This window comes from Centruroides vittatus, unplaced genomic scaffold (genome assembly GCF_030686945.1).
Source record: "Centruroides vittatus isolate TY-2023 unplaced genomic scaffold, ASM3068694v2 scaffold_435, whole genome shotgun sequence".
Taxonomy (NCBI): domain Eukaryota; kingdom Metazoa; phylum Arthropoda; class Arachnida; order Scorpiones; family Buthidae; genus Centruroides; species Centruroides vittatus.
In genome coordinates, this window is record NW_027122708.1 from 2,893,256 (window position 1) to 2,911,955 (window position 18,700).

An 18,700-nucleotide genomic window follows, 5' to 3' on the forward strand; every position below is an offset into this window, starting at 1 on the left:
CGTTGTGTGGGATCTGTGCCTGTATATTTAGTGAGTGTTTCCTGAAATATAAGTGAGAGTGTATTAACTAAATCCATGTCTATGTTATCAGTGATGGATGAAAAAGTGTCTGTAGTATCATTAGTGGTAATTGTTGTATGTGTGTTATTATCAATGCTTGTTGCTGGATTATCCTGACAGGTTACATGATCTTCATTAATGTTAGATGTTTCTGTCTGTTGATGTATTTGATCAGCAACCTGTTGTTTGATAAGTTCAAGTGTTGTTTGTGGAATAAGGTTGTTGTGTATAATTGTTCTTTTTTGATCAACAACCCTTTGTTCGGTGACAGTGAGATGAGAATACTGTTGTGTGAATCTATGGTGTAGTTGTTGTCTGTATGCTGTCATGTTTGTTTCGAGTTTTGTGATGGTGTAATAAGTACGGATGATAAACTCGTTCATTTCTACTGTCCATTTCATCCGTTGGCGTGGTTTTCCAGCCTTTGTGGTCTGTGGATGCATTGCCACAGAAACACGAAGGCTGGGTTGGTTCCTCACATCTGTTGAGGGCATTGCAGTAGCCATGCTTGGGCCGGTGCTGCTTTCGCCACCGGTAACCAAGGGAGACTGTGGCCTATTTTTCGAACGTGAGCCTCTGCCTAACTCATGAACGTGGACCTTGTTAACCCAGGCGACGTCCGAGCCGGTATCACATTTAGATCTGGTTACTACCATGATACATATCTCCACAGAATGTGGGTGTGTGGTCACTCTTAGCTTCATTTTTTCCCATAGACCTTACTGGCATGGGTGTCCCTACCAGGAGCTTGTGCTCCAACCTGCATTGCCCTATGGATCAGTAAAATTACTGGGCTCTCCCACCACGACCAGGTGGTGACCACGGGAGAGTTATTATTATTATTATTATTCCTCATGTTTAAAGCTTATAAAACAAGCCTCTGTAGGTTTAACTCTTTTATGTTGTTAAATAAAACTTTTATTTTTTCACATTTATTTTCACATATTTTACATAGTACGTAAAATGTGTGAAAATACATACTATGTAAAATATGTGTTATTCTAAATTATTCATTAAAAAATTATTCAGAAATGATTCCTATTGCTAACAAGGAGAGGGCCAGATGTTTGCAATTTGCAAGTGAATAAGCTTCAGACATTACTGCACATGTATAAAAAAGACAAGTGGTATAAAAATAGTATAGCATAGTTACAGCATATTATTTTTTAATTGTTAATATTATGGACAATTTCCTCATATGCTTATGTTTGTTACACTTCAAATGTCACAATACCACAATATTTGAAAAAAAAAATATATATATACAAAAAATTAAAAATTTGATTTAACAACGTAATGAGTTAAATCTCAGAGACTTGTTTTCGCTAAATGGAAAAAGACCTTACAATTTTTAATCTTTTATTTTATAAGTTTTAAATGTGAGGAATAATAGTAGTAATAATAATGCTAATGATACGACAAAATAATAAAATAATTATGTTACACACAAAAAAAATAAATAAATAAAACTAAACTAATATTTGGAAGGTTCAAACCTATATCATCTAGCCTAGCATTTCTCAAACTTTTTGCTCACATAACCCAATATATTTGTTTGTAATGGTTCAGCAACTCAAATGTAAATGTTTATAATGTAAAATTTTTAAAAAACGTGGTAAACTGGAGCCACTGTATATTATATAACAAAATAAAATTATGCATTAATAACTTCTATGTGTGGAATGTAACATTGAGCTCATTTCTATTAAGAGCAGTTCAGGCCAATTTTGATTTATAACAAATAACTTAAATTTCAATAATAAAAACTGAAATTGAACTAACTAGTTAAAAATGTAAGGCTGACAATTGCAGATGAAACATACTGTTTCCAAATTATTCAGGAGTCTATTTTACTTTGAAAAATATTACAAGTTTTTTTAATAAACTTAAGGTTCATTAAGAACCTTTTTTTAAAATGTACTTTTCAGATTGTAAGATGATTTTGTCAATTTCATTTTGTATATACAAAAAAAAAAAAAAAAAAATTCGTTAAAAATTATTTATTGATCCATTTCTGCCAAAATTCATCCATTATTTATTTTTTATATGACAATAAACCTAAAAGTTTGAATAAACAAAAAAACACTTTCAAAACTATTGCAACTTAAATGATTTTATAACTATGACCTTACATAAAATATCTATTTTGAATAATATCAAAATAGAAAAGAAAAATCAATTTCATATATATCCATTCTATAATGTTAATTTTATTACTAAATGACAATAATAATTATAACAAAAAGTTGTTAAAAATTTTCAATACTTAACAGATGCATCTATTGTTCCCTAGTTCTTAGAAAATATTTCAGTAAAACAAGTATTACAAATATTTCTGCAAAAGATAGTATCATTTCGCAACCCATTAAAATTTTAACACATCCGATATTAGGTCTCAACTCACAGTTTGAGAAACGCTGGTCTAGTTCCAGTGCCTAACATTTTATCCACTTGGTTATCGCTAACCAGAAACACAAAACTTCCAAAGACTTATAAGCTAAACACAATTTTCAGAGGCCTGTTTTTTGGAAACACTTCAGAAGTGGGTCCTATTATTTGGACAAGGAGCTGATTGTGTCTAGAGCTATATGCTTGCTATGTTTTGTTTGAATTGGAGACCTGAACGTCTGACCCTCTCCTTGTAAGTGACAAAAAAAAAACATGTTTCTTTTGCTTTCCAAATGCCAAACTGATAAGGCTACCAACACCTGCATTAATTAGTAAGTAAAACTGGTGGCAATAATTTAAAGTGGTGAAAAAAAATTAAAAACTGGCAAAATGCAATATTTTAAAATTTTTCAGAGCAACTCCTGATATATATATATAAATATACACTTCATCAGAACACATGTATATTACTTGTGTATGAATCACTTGTATACATGTATACAAGTAATTCATTTTTATAGGCTATATATAAAAATGATATATTTAATGCAATGTTATTCACTAAATGTGTGATTCTTGTCCATTGGTAAAGTGTATCATTATTATATTTAGCATATGTTCTTGATAAAAATCTAATTTATTTTCATTGGTAAAAGATATTACTCCTAGAAAATTTAGATAGGAAGTGATATACACATCACTTCCTATTTAAATTTTCTATCTTAATTAAATAAAAAATTATAAAAGGTTATATGTCAAGAACTTTTAATCTAAACACTAGAAGACTATTGACAATGTCATAATCTTTAATTAAAAAAAAAAACCTGTCATAACCAATGATTTTAAATGGATTCTTGATAAATGCAAATGATATTAAAAGGATTCATAAATTATTTTAATTCAGCAATTTTGAATATTGTAAAATGAATATAAAATTATTTTCATTTTAAATTATGTTTTTTTCTTCACATTTCTTTTTGTGTTATCTTACTTTTATTCATATAATAAGTAATCTCATTACTAAATAGAAAAAAATCTAATATAACAAGATTTTGTTTGTAGAGAATAGAGTTTTTAATCATACTTAAAACTAAACAGTGATTTTTTTAAACTAAGTATTGCATTATTATAATCCATTATTTTATATTTACCTGAGAGTGTAAGACTTCTAATTGAAGACTAAGACAAAATGAATCTGATATTATAATTAAGAAAACGTTTTTAACAAGAGAAATAATGGAACTTATTATGTAAATATGATTTAATTTATAAATATATTTTAAAACATTATCATCTATTTTTAAATTATGATATCCAACAATATTTAAATTTAGTAGAATTTGCACATTGTTCAAAAGTAATTTTAAAATATTGCTTTTAAACAATTTTTTATTTTCAAATATTTATTCAGTTGATATAAATATAATTGTTCAAAGAGAATTTAAAACTTGCAGTCATTTAATTTTCTGTTCTTTTCTGCATTAGAGTTTTGTTACAGTTATATATCTTGAATTGATTATTTTTATTTTTTTAACAGTTTAAATATATTTCTCAAATAAAATTAAAAAATTAACTTATAATATAAAGGACAGTGATTTAAAAACCATACACATGGTGGATAATCATACTGAGTCGGCTACACATTGTCACTGCATTTGTTAAGACAATGTAAAATAAGACAAAGAATGCTTCTGTGGAAAATTCTCTGGGTTGCTGCTGGAACCATTGTTGAATGGCAGCCTTCACACCAAGTCAAATTGTTGACCTTTGAGAGCACATTTCAACTCACCAAATACATGAATATCAAATTGGGACATGTCAGGACTATATATTGTGTGAGCACTTGCCATCTGAATTTCTGCAATGTGATCTGGTAGTGTGTGGTCAGACATTATTGGGGAGCAGAATGATACCCTCCAAGGGCATTTTGACTTTATTGTTCACTGCAATTTTGTGAGTGTTTCAACATAGCAGTTAGAATTCACAGGAACTCAATAAGTAGCAGCCCAAATTGATCAAAAAACAATGTTATCATTACCTTTCCTGCACTGTTCTGTATGGCCTTGGACTTCTTTAGTGGTGAGGAATCAGCATGTTTCCACTGACATATCTGCCTCTTTGTTTTGGGCTGGTAATGATAGCACCAGGTCACAATGCCTGTCATAAATAGGCACTGAGACCTGATATCAACTGCAGATGCTGCAGAACAATGACCATGTGATAATCTTTTGATCATCATGAAGGTTGTGGAGAACCCACTGAGTGCAAATTTTCCAATACTGCAGTCTGTTGATAATGATGTGATGGATGGTACAGTGATACAGACCCAATAGTGATGCAATTTCATCCACAGTGAGACACCAGTTACCCAAATCAATTTTTCAACATGCACAACAACAATGTCCATAGTTTTTTGTGGTTATCCTGGTCAACCATTGTCACTGAGGGAAGTACAGTCCTCTAGAAACCATTGTCATCATATGTGCAGTTGTGTCAGACCAATGCAATCATCACCATATACTGCTTTTGCCACTTATATATTTATCTGCTTCCAACATCTTCAGCTGTTAAAAAATGCATAACAGCATACTGTTCGTCTTTACTGGCTTCCATTTTGATAATTGCCACACTCACCAGGATCATAGTCACATTTCTATAATTACATATGTTTGGTTTTTAAATGACTACTTTGTAAATTATTCAATATAAATATATGAAGCCAATTACAAAGTTTTGGTTAAATATATTTATTCCAGTATAAAATCGAATTTAAAATAGTTCATTACTTAAATAAAGCACAAAATGCATAACTTTTTCTTATTTAATTAAAGATTGTTTAAAAGAATAATGTATAATGTATAATAAAAACAAGAAAGACTATAGTAATTAAAAATCATTTAAAAATTTTTTTTATCAAGTCTAAAATCAGGATTAAAAAACAATATCAAATATATTACATATCTTATAATGAACATCATTAAGAAATAAAGGATACGAAGACAACTGTACAAATCATGCAGAGGTTTTGGATTGTCTATTAATCTAGATTGAATCAATTGATGAATATAATGCACTTGAAGTGAATGAACTAATGATTTTCCATCTAAATATTAATTTATTAAAGAATAAATAGTTTATATATAAACAGAAAAATCATTATTTTTGAAAAATTAAATTTTAAACCCACCTCCAGTCTCTTTATCTTCTACTAAAACATCAATATCCAACAATCTCCATGGTATATGTGGACCATCTCCCATTAATGTTAATGATACCTAACAATAAATATTTATTCATAAGTTTTAAGAATATAATTGAGATTATCTTTAAACTTTTTCAAATGTTGTTCTTGTTACTTTTGAAAAATAAAATTTAAAATTTTAGCCAATATCAATAAAACTAAACTAAACTTGCCATCAATAAATTAGATACTCTTATATAATCTAATTTCAGTCCAAAAGAATTTGGACTAAAATTACATAAAAATCTAAATAATGAGTGATAGTATTAAAGTATGCCTATTCAATGTTGTCTATAGAGATATTTAATAGTCCAAATGCAACCAAATCTGATATGTGAAATTTTAGAACATACAAAAAGCATTTCTGTAAAAATAAATTGTACCAAAACTCGCTACTATGACACTTTTAGTACTGCAAGCAACAAATATCTTACTTCCACAAGACAGTCATGATATATAGACCTCAGCAATAGAGGTGCTACCACTCAATGTGGTCACCATTCTGAAAGTTTAAAGTGAAGGTTCAATGGTTGACTGTCTGATCCTCTGATGCTTCTCACATGTAGTGCGATAACTGTCTTTCTAGGCTGCCATATCTGCACCATTTCCTTGATAAACCATACTTTCTAAGTGTAACAAACCAAAAAAATCACAAGGATTAAGATCAGAAGAAAAAAGTGGTCAGGCATTTGGAAACATACAACTAATCACTCCATTGTCATTAAAATGTTGCAGAAACTGCTACATGCAGATATGTAGAGGTGCTCTATATTGCAAGAAAGTGATTGACTAAAGGCACTGTAGAAATTACAGCTGAAGTCCAACAAAAGTGCTGAGTATCTCTTGGTATCTCTGGGATAACACAGAGCATGTCACAGGCCCATTGAGACTAGCTTCTTTAAAAAAGTAGGATCTAAAGATAAATGTGGCTGTGAATTCACACCAGACAGTCACTTTAAGTAATTGCAGTGGAATCTGCTGGAAAACATAAGGGTTTTCTGTGGCCTAAATTTGATAGCTACAAGTGTTCATTGTTCCATTAAAGTGAAAATATGCCTTGTCAGTCCACAGAATCTTCCATAAATACAACACATCCACTTCAATTATGGTAAGGAATGTCAATGCAAAGGTCAATTAGGTTTCTATGTTAGCAGCAAGCTATTCTTGGTTGTGGATGATTTTATACGCAAAATAATGCACCAACTTTCTCACTATCTTATAGTTTGCCATAAGATACACCTAACTGTTGTGCTATTGCATGTGTACCACTGAAGCCTGCAACATTATTCATTAACTGTTCAACAGCAGTGCTGTGGTAATACCTTCAGCAATTTATAAAGTGAGTTTGCACCCTTGGTCAGGGTGAAATCTGAGATGTCCAGTTTCCTCAAATTAAGTGATCGTTCACCTGAGAGCTTGTGGTGTCAGTGGTCCTTAGCGTAAATTCTCAAGATAGAAAAATTCCAAAAGTACAGCCACAGCAATATTGTTGATTTCATAAAACAGCTTTACAAAATATGTATAGCACATTATAGTTAGGTGATGGTCATTGTAGCTGATAAGAATGACATTCAACATTGTGGTCACTTTTATATCTAAAACTTAGCTGTAAAATAAAGCAAAAAAACTGTTTTTCATTGTTTGTAGTGCCAAAGTGGTGAGTTTTGGTACTAATTTTTTTTTTAATATTTGCAGTGACAAATTAAATAATATCTAAAGAAATATATTAAAGATTTAATATTTTCTATTTTGGAAATATTAATCAAAATAGTATCTTAAGCACAGTTTGTTTTTAATAAAATATGAATTTACCTCAAATTCATGCTCTACATGAAATGTTACTCTTCCATTTTCTAAAACAAATAAAAGGTAATTATATACATTCATAATTATTTACAAAAAAATTTAATTTTTTAAAATTTTCTGAATAGAAAATTATAGTATTAAAAATAATTATATTCGTTGAAAATATTTTAAAGTGTTCAACGTATCTGTATCATATTTTGCATATTACAATTATATAAAAACTTTAAATTAATAAAAAAAATAATGAAATTCTAATTTATGTAAGATATAATAACTCATGCATTAATGGGAAAAGTTAAAAATCTAGAAGTGCCTGTGATATTCAATGGATAACAAAAATTATTTTATATAGGAAAAAATGTATTTTTTGAGAGAGACATTTTCAATATGATTAATAATGAATTTTTACATTATTACAATAAATATAAAATAAGATAGAACAAACTGGTAATATAAAGTAAAAAATATAATGAAAATGCTAACACTTTTTGGCTAAAAAGCCATCTTTAGGCTTTTTTAGTAGTAATATCTGAAAGTAATTATGAGAAAGACAGTAATTATGATTTTTTTAAAATTAATTTTATTATTAATACTGTCTTCAGTAATAATAATAAAATTAATTTTAAAAAAATCACACACATGAAAGTACTTTTGATAATTGTCACAATATTGTCATCAGACAGAACAGAAATGGAACAATAATAATTGAAATGTAAATGCAGTAATGTTCAATTTTTACAAAGTAAAATATTAATATTAAAAGTGAAAGCACAATATAACTAAACAATAAATATAAGCTCAATAAAATAGAAAGATAAATGAAAAAATCAGCAATTGCATAAATTACAAACTAGCAGTGCCAAAAGTGTAAAAGCTGTTTTAAAGATCTAACAAACACTGTCCATCCTCTGGAATGATAATCAGCAGAAAATATCAAGATTGCTAATTAAAACTGCACCATCTCCCTCCCATATGAAAGTTAGGCCGGAATCTGTACAAAACTTTAAAAGTTGCACTTCATCCTAAAGAGGTTCAAAACTATCACTCAAGACCTTCCTACTTAACTTTGTTCTTTGCTTGGTCAATATACAGGATTCCTACTCAAATTTTTGTTTTCAATTCCCTGACTTTCCCTGACCAACTTTGTCCAAATTCCCTGACCCTCACATTTCTTACAGTGTGGCATATCAACATAATAAAACAGCATTTTATTTACTGTGAACATTGATTGAGTATATCTATCCCTCTTTTTGCACAGTTGATATGTTTCAAAGATTGCCACATTAAAAAAATACAGTACATACATCCTGTAGAAAAATGTTTGATAGATACCACAACTTCAATGTAATGAAAAAATAAGCAACAAACGAAACATGAGCTTTTTATTTTATCATCATTTATCATTATTATTTGTATGTACATCTAGTAAATACAAGATAGCATAAAATCAACAAACAGTATTCTTTGATATACAAATAGTACTGTGCTGTGCTTAAAATGAACTCTTGACTTAGAAACATGTAATTTTAAAACCAATCTGTCAACAAAAAGAGTAACTTTTTTAAACAGCAACAAATTTAACAAAAAGTTAAATTTAAAAATTTTCAAATAACTACAGTATATCTATTACAGGTATGATCCCTAAATTTGCCAAAATCAGTGGATATTTGTTACCCAACATCATTTCTGTTAAACTAATTATTAAACTAGGTATCGAAATTGTGGAAATTAATGGGAGAGGAGGAAAAATACACTTGCAGTACAGTACTTTCAAGGAAAATCGTAACAACAAATGTAAAAAACTACTAGTCGGTGCCAGCATTTTACTGTAAATGTCAGGTAGCTATTTATAATTTTTTATGTTGTATAATGTCTTAAACGTGAAAAACAGTTAAATTACGGATTTTTACTGATCTATTTAGCTATTTTGAAGTGAACATTGTAATAAATTACAATTTCAAGTTTTAAAAGTTTGTAAACTAATTTTTAATTAGTTAATTTTTATTCTAATTAACAAATTTATCTTTTTATAATTGCTGAATTATTAAAATTAAAAATTAAACACTATTACATAATAGTAGTTTATCCTGTTATTAATCCACAACTGTAAAATTGTATAGCTTCAGAATGGTGAAAAAAGACATTTCAGATTCAAAACGGATTCTAGTATATTTTCTTATTAAAGATTGCAGCATTACTTCTTGCCACCTGCAGATGGCTATGCTTGGTCAGCCATATTTAGCAAACGAAATCAACAAGGCAGCTAAGGAGACAAATTCCCTGACTTTTTGACAATTTTCGACAAATTCCCTGACTTTCCATGATCTTTTCCAAACACTAATGAAAATCCCTGACTTTCCAGGTGCGTAGGAACCCTGAATATATCTCTTTGATGTTCAGCAATGCAGATGGCCAGCATTCTGGTTGGAGCTGCTATATAAGATGCATTTGCATCACTAAAAATAAATGTAGTTTTTTTTAAAAAATAAAATCCAGATCTTTCAAAAAACGCCAATCATTCATTAATAACTTATTGAGACTTAACCTCTTAGTGTCACTGAGCAGAAAGGTCTAAAACAAAGAAAAACAAACAAAAAAAACTGACAATTATTTGCTTTTTGTCAATATTGTAATAAATCTTCTGAACAGCCATATGTAATTTGCTATCAATTTTAAGGCCTTATCACATAAGTGCATTAGTCCTTAAAATTTATAGCAAATTATATATAGCTATTAAGAAAATTTTAAAAAAAACTTCTTGAAACTGGGTTGGAAATGTATGACTAAAACACAACCTTCCTTTCAAAAGATTTTTGCTAATTTCAGGGATACAGTGCAGAATAGATCAATGATGGCAAACCTATGACCCGTGTGACAATTTCAAGGTACTCCATTGAATCTGTAGAAAGAATTAGTTTTTATAAATTATAAAAAAATATTTAATAGCTTTCAAAACTGCATATGTAGTATGAAAGCAAGATTCTAAACCTGTCATGAATATTCTAAAAAGCCACCAATTATGAACCTCAGATAGAAAAATCATAATCAAATAAACAACATCAGATTTCTCGTTAAACAAAATATTTGTTTCTATTATAATCACATTATTATTTTCTTTTCACTTATATAGAGTTTATTGTTATTTTTGTCATATAGATTAAAAGGCTAAATAAAGTAAAATTTGTAGACATTTTTTTCGTCATTTTTAATTATTCAAATTAAACATTTGACTTGTGATTTAGCGTTAATAAATTTCAAATTCAGTTTCAACCCACCTCCAGAAAAAATTTGCCATCACTGGAGTAGATAATCTGATAAATGTTAATCTTGATTTAACATACAAATAAGAAATAGAATGAATAGAATGCAAAATCTTACGCTTAAAAGTTAAATTTACAAACAAAACAACCTGCATTTAAAACTGCTGATATACTTGCCAATTTTAGATCAATTTATTTGGGTATAGAAGACAGTAAGCAAGCCCTACAGACCAGAACAAAACTGGCTGCATTTCTGTAAGATTTTGACTGAAAATAAATCCCTAGAATAATTACAAGCTCCCTATTAAACTCACAGTTAACCGCAATGGCAATCTTTTGATGGAAAGATATAAAAATGAAATACAACAATTATACCATTCATCTTCTAGTGAGTAATTTATGGAAGAATAGATGAAATTTTAAAGCTATAAAAAGAGTAATAGCATAAAATAGCATCAGGAGTAAATATGCCCGATGCTATTTCATGCAATGGTGTGGAGAATAAATAACACAAAAAAATCTTATAGTTAACAATCTTACTTCATCACCTAATGCTTGCTGAGAAAAATTGTTTATTAAACAAATGTTTTCAACCTATTATCAGGGTTTAACGTTAATAGTGAAGACAGTTTATTTTTCTCATAATGTAATAATGTAGATCTATATTATCTTTAAATCTGAAAGTTCTACCAAATGACAAAAATGACATGTTTCATTTCTGTGACACTATCCAGTTGAACTTTCATCAACTGCATATAAACAGTTTGCTTCACATTATTGTCTATTTTCTAAAATTGTAGTAATAAACATTTGATTTAAGTAAATGGAACAAAAACTAAATGAAAATTTATAATGGAAATACATTAAAAAATATAAAAATATTGTTTATCATTTCTGACAGAAATAATTTTGTGTTATATATTTACTAGTTATTTTTTATTTTGATAAAAAATTAAATCAAGAAATATTCCAAGAACATATGCTTGATTTTATATTAAAATAGTTAATTTATTAGATAAAAGAACTCATGGAAAAAATGCCAATCATACAAGATTAGAATCTTGGTTTTCCAATTGTTTTTGTTTAACTGTAAATTTTATTGGTGTTTTCAGGAAATTAAAGTGTTTTGTCCAAATTTAACCTCTCTTGTGAATTATTTCAGATATTGGACATTAGCAAGCAAAGTATTTCAGCTTTTAAAATTTATTTTAAATCAATGTAAGATTACACTTAATCAGTATACTCAGTGTAATTAATTCATAGTAAAAAATAAATATATCATTTTTTACAGCAGACTTTTATAGAAACATTAGTATTCATAGTAACATAGTAACATTAGTATTCATATAATCAATAATAAATAAATTAATTAGATTAATTTATTTATTATTGATTATATGAATATTTTTTTAAATGATGAAAATTCAATAAATTGATTTTATTCCTCTTTGGTTAAGAAATTTTGTTTTTTTCTTTTTTAAATTGTAGTTATAAAAATATACACATAATTTTACCTATTCGAAGACTTCTCATTTGAGAAGGAAGATCTGAAGAAACCAATCGATATTGAATGATTTGATCCAAACGAAGCAAGGTTGATTTCTTCTCGCTGGGTGTTATTGGATCAGGAGGGACAATTTTATCCTATTAAAAACATAATTTTAATATATTATTAGTCTCTTACAATTGTTATAATAGCTGTAATATATTAATGCACTCTTGTTGTTTTATTATTTTTTACGAGAAAGTAATTAACAAAATATAAACAATGTAAATGCCAAAAATGACCAAAAAAATCAGATAAAATAGCACTAATAAAAAGAAAAAAATAAATAAAAATATAAGAATAAGAAAATATAATATTAAATAGAAAGATGAGAAAATATATTTGTGAAAGGATAATGAATAATAATAATGATAAAACATACCATAATAAATAAGGGATTAAAATAACAGAAAAGTTAAGAATGTCAGACAAAATGTACCAAGAAAAGATTTTCTTAACATTAAACAAAAAATAATATAAAATCAATATACAGTATATATTAGTATACTGTTTAATATATTAATATTAAATGTATAAAAAAATAATGATTTGATTCCATGGATATCAATCATTAATAAATTAAAAATAAAAACTAGAAAAATATTTTATTGTTATTTTAAAATAAGTTGTATTGTAGAGTATTTGTATATTAAAGAAAAACTTTTGCTAATTAATCAAAATACATTTTTCAAATATTGAAGGTATGTTATGAATATAAATAATAAAAATTTATACTATTTTTTAGCTTAAAAATTAAAAAAACATTTAATCACATTTAAAAATACAAGACTTACTCTTATACATGTAGGAAGTCTTGAATATGTTCCAAGAGTCATCACTTCAACTGCACAAGGAATATGAAAACTTGGTAATCTGTAACAATAAAAAATTAAAATCAAATAAATTTTACCATCAGAATATTGGTAGATTAAAAATTAAATAAAGTAGTTTCTAATTAACAAATATTCTGATAATAAAATGGGAGAGACTTTTTTCTGTAATACATTTCTAAATACAATAACCTAAAATATTCTGTATTCATTATAAATTCATTCATTTTAAAATTAAATTATAACTTTAATAAGTTATTGAATAATAATGTAAATACCTAGCATGAACAAGAGTTTCTCTAGCCATAATTGCCAAATCATCAGCAGTATTAACAAATAACAAAGATTGTTTGTCCAAGATAGCCATGATCGTCTAAATGAGATAAAACAATTATATAAGTAAGTTATAGCCAGAAATATAAATTTATAATTTGATACACTTTGTAAAAAAATTTGTAAAATCATATTTATTTGTTATTTTTAGATAAACAACTTGACTTAGACTCTACAACAGCTAATTAATATATTATTTTTCTAACATTATTTATTAATAACTGTTTTAGAAATAGGATGTTTTTATATGATATGTAATTATTAAAATACACCAACTTTTTAACATAAATTATAATCTTATATACTAGGCCAGTTAACTTTATTAGGCCAGTTTCTAAAACACAGTTCAGATTTTATTGTGAAAGTATTATTTATAAATTAATAAAATATTTTAATAATAATTTTTCAATAGTTTAACATTTTTATTCTTTCAAGTTTCATGTTATGAAATGAAATGGCTAATACTGATAAATGATGTGTTAAATTTTTAAAAAAATAATCTTATATTTCAAAAGTAGTTAATAAATTTACATATTAATTGATTTATTTAAATTGATATATATATTTGTGTTAAATTTGTTACATATAACATATATATATGTTATATTTTCAGCTTATATATATGTACAGTGGTACCTCGTATAACGTACGCCTCGAATAACGGATGCTGCGAACAATGGACTTTCTGTTTGGCTGTTACGTGACTCGAGCAACAGACTGGCTGCGAACAACGAACTTTCCGGCATAATTGGTGACTGCTCCATGAGTGCGTTCTTTAATAGTGGTCGCTCTGCGTCTCTGCTACTACGGGAGTGCGCTGCTGTTTGTAGGCATTTAGAAGAAAGAAAGATGGCAGCACCCGTACTATCGATAGTATCGTGATGGAGGAATCTATAATTCTAAACTATGAGCTTTAACAGGCAAAAGAAGGGTCTCAATTTAACCATAAAATGGATTATTTGTTGAAAGAGCATTCAAAATAGTCTCGAAAAAAATTCATAAAGACACATCACCGCATATGCTAACTCGTGCTTTCACAATTTCTTAATTCTCATTCATAAAACCACATAATGGACCTGGAAACGAAACTATCTTAGCCATGGAGGGCGCCATGTTCCTTTCCACCGTAAACTACTGCTACAAGCGGCCGTTTTTGCCGTTCGATGGTGTGCACTCCCACCGGAATTTAGGAACGCGTTCCGCAGGAATTTTTTAATGGATGTCGCTCGAGCAGAGTTACATGGAGGAATAAAAGAACACACCCCATTTTCATTTTTTTATGATACAGTACGGTTATTTTCTGCTGCAGAATGAATTAATGTTTTAACATGTATTTCTATGGGAAAATGCGTTTCGTATAACGGACATTTCACTTAACGGACGTGCACCTGGAACAGATTAAGTGCGTTATACGAGGTACCACTGTATATATAAGCTGAAAATATATAACATGAGAAAATATATTATCTTAACTTCATATTTTCACAATCAAAAGTTTTTAATTTAGAAAATATGTTACTGTTTTTAATAATATATTAATTTTAAAAATTGCACATGCTTGCAATAAAATTAAAAAAATTGTGCAAATAAATAATAAATATTTTATTTATTTATTTTGGTGTAATTGATACATTTATTTCAAATTTTAGAACCCCCAAAAATAAAATTAAACATCCCAAAAAACATATCAATATTAAATAATAAATCATATGATAAAATAAATGTGTTGTTTAGAAATAAGAATAGTACAATTGTAACTAATATAGAAATTAACACAAATATTTTTTTCAACTTCCAATGTGCCAGAGGAGAAATGAACAGTAAAGATCAGAACTGTTTTATTTACAAGTCATATACACTTCTCAGCTACTTTTCTATGTAATCATTTCGATTTAGCATTTATCATATCGTGGCATCAGCTTTTCTATACCCTCATCAATGAAGGTTGCCACAGGTCACTTAGCCAATCTTTCACACTGATTTTAACTCCTAAAGAGTTTGAAACCCCTGCTGTCCTAACCACCATTTCAAATGAGTGAACAAATAGAAATCACTCAGTGCTAAATTTGGGCTGAACAGTGATGCTCATCTTCTCACTGAAGTACAGACATGGTAACTCCTTGCGAAGTTCAAATGGGAAATGTTTGATCATTCACTGAACAGCCCAGACTTAGTACCAAGTGATTCACATCCGTTCACTCACTTGAAGTGGCGGTTAGGAGGGCAAGGATTCCAAATTAACAAAGAGTTGAAGGCCAGCATGAAGAGCTGGCTAAGCAAACTGGTGGCAACCTTCTTTGATAAGAATTTAAAAAAGCTGGTGCATGATAAGACAAATGCCTAAATCAAAATGGCAATTACATAGAAAAGTAGCTGAATAGTGTATCTAACTTTTGAAAGTTAGATACACTTATTTAGTTAGAACAATTTTGATCTTCACTGTTCATTTTATTTCTGGCACATCGGACATTGAAAAAATAAATCTATTCTAATCCTCTTATAAATCTATTTCATATAGTGTAAGAAAAGTACTTGACATTTTTTGTTAAAAGAACTTAGCTATATCTTGAGGAAACCGTGTTTTGTATTTTCGTTTCTTTTCTTTTCTTTCGAAGACACAATGTAGTGACGTAAACTTAAACACTGGGCGAATTTTTCATCCTTTTTATTCGGTTGGAACGCTTTTTTATTACATAACGCGTTTCGGGCCGATGCCCCTCTTCAGCCAACTAAACATTAAAAAGTGAGAGATGACTATATACAAATATTTAAAATAAATATCGTGACAGTATACATAATTAGTTTTTTAGAGGTTGTTACCTTCTAAATCCTGGTAAGAGCTTGTATACCGTTAAAAGCTGGTCCGTACCTCATTCGGTAGTTTAGACGGATGTAATAGTCCAAGGGTACGAATCTTGATAAAAATTCCATAAAAAAGGAAGGTTTAGTATCAGTCTGTAGAGGTATACGGGGTTATTCTTTCACAAATCATATTCGTGAAACCATACCTGAGATTCGTCTTCCGGTGTGTTGTCTAACACTGAGCTCGTACTCCTCCACCTCGACTGCGGAGCACGATCTATTTTTAATTTGCATATGTCTGGTCGAGCATTAGCAGGGGAATGTTCCTTTTTTTTTTTTTTTTTTTTTTTTTTTTTTTTTTTTTTTAATAGGTTTCTTTTCCGATAAAATTATTCGGGGGGTTTAGCGGTGATTTTTTTAGAACATAGCACGTGGCCATTGCTATTTTTTCCCGCTTTTTTTTTCCCGCGACAAATATTAAAAATACTAAAAGCGGGAAAAAATAGCAATGGCCACGTGCTATGTTCTAAAAAAAATCACCGCTAAACCCCCGAATAATTTTATCGGAAAAGAAACCTATTAAAAAAAAAAAAAAAAAAAAAAAAAAAAAAAAAAAAAAAAAAAAAAAAAAAAAAAAAAAAAAGGAACATTCCCCTGCTAATGCTCGACCAGACATATGCAAATTAAAAATAGATCGTGCTCCGCAGTCGAGGTGGAGGAGTACGAGCTCAGTGTTAGACAACACACCGGAAGACGAATCTCAGGTATGGTTTCACGAATATGATTTGTGAAAGAATAACCCCGTATACCTCTACAGACTGATACTAAACCTTCCTTTTTTATGGAATTTTTATCAAGATTCGTACCCTTGGACTATTACATCCGTCTAAACTACCGAATGAGGTACGGACCAGCTTTTAACGGTATACAAGCTCTTACCAGGATTTAGAAGGTAACAACCTCTAAAAAACTAATTATGTATACTGTCACGATATTTATTTTAAATATTTGTATATAGTCATCTCTCACTTTTTAATGTTTAGTTGGCTGAAGAGGGGCATCGGCCCGAAACGCGTTATGTAATAAAAAAGCGTTCCAACCGAATAAAAAGGATGAAAAATTCGCCCAGTGTTTAAGTTTACGTCACTACATTGTGTCTTCGAAAGAAGAGAACTTAGCTAACTAATAATTCATAAAAATCAATCACTATATTTCTTATAACTATAAAATCATTTTAACAATTAATTTCAGAAGATGGCATGTTCTTATTATGAAATTTATTTATGCAATATTCTAATATAATATTTCAATATAATCTCATAAATATTAAAAAGAAACTGAAAAATTTGACAGAACAAGTAAGTTGTTAGGATTTAATACATTTTAATATTACACTGTAAAAATATGCTTCTTAATGACAGAAACAGTATTCTTTTACAATAAACAACATATAATAGACTTTTTTAATCAAAAATCAAAAATATAATTTTTTCTTTATTAGACAGTTGCATATTTAAATAAAAATGAGAACAGTTAATACTGAAAACACAGAATATGACATTAAAAATAATTAAATTTATTTCATTTTATCACACAATTTAAAAGAAATAATAATACATGAAATACTAGCATGACTTATTCAAAAAATTAAAACTTCTAATACCAATAATTGTTTATTAACTAACCAAACTAATTTATAAATACAGTTCATCTCCTGCATTCAACAAGATACATTAAGGGTGATTCACCAGATTATGTAAGTAAAAAATACAATCACAATGAGCCGACACTAGAAGGAAACCCTCTCTAAAGAGATAAACTCCTTCAATCAAAAGATTAGTCTGATAATGAGTTGCCATATACCAAATTATTTCTTGGTACTGAATATGAAAAATGTTCTCACTAAAATAAACACATTCCATTCAAAATGATTAAATGTTCAACGTAAATTATTATTGTTACTAACTTAATTCAATTAAAAATTAATTCTTTGCTAAATCGTATGTTTGCTTTTATGGTAATCATCTAAACTTACAATTGCTATATTTTATAAATAATCTGTGAAGATAAAGTAGTTAATTTTTGCATAATTGATTGAAAACTATCTGTAATATAGGGGGATAGCTATATGGAGTTGAATATTTTCATAAAGTTTTAAAAGTTTTAAATCAAATTAATTTTACTTCAGAATATCTATAAATTAACAAATTTATTTTTTTTGTTTTGTATGAATAAAAGAATTTAGTTCAACTGCAATAAAAATTTGAATCCTTCAAGTTAAACATTAGAAAAAATAAAATTATAATAATATCATCACAAACGACAAAATATAAATCATCAGAATTTTTCCCATTTTATAACATTTTTAAGAATGCTACCAATGATTTAACTAAAAAAGTTTTTATTGAAAACTTTCCATTTTAAAACTTCATTT

The 18,700-nt window shown here is 28.3% G+C and overlaps 1 protein-coding gene across 2 annotated transcripts in view; it reads right to left on the minus strand.

Annotated features, from left to right (window-relative positions):
• The window catches only part of MED14 (mediator complex subunit 14), a 97,553-nt gene that overhangs the window by 57,041 nt on the left and 21,812 nt on the right, over positions 1-18,700 (minus strand). For both annotated transcript variants that reach the window (XM_067287077.1, XM_067287076.1), the window contains exons 4-10: positions 13,410-13,504; positions 13,096-13,174; positions 12,270-12,399; positions 7,502-7,542; positions 5,636-5,723; positions 5,444-5,551; positions 3,600-3,643 (exon numbers count right to left, since the gene is read on the minus strand). In XM_067287077.1, coding sequence (XP_067143178.1) covers positions 3,600-3,643; positions 5,444-5,551; positions 5,636-5,723; positions 7,502-7,542; positions 12,270-12,399; positions 13,096-13,174; positions 13,410-13,504 — 585 coding nt within the window. The remainder of the gene's footprint in view (positions 1-3,599; positions 3,644-5,443; positions 5,552-5,635; positions 5,724-7,501; positions 7,543-12,269; positions 12,400-13,095; positions 13,175-13,409; positions 13,505-18,700) is intronic.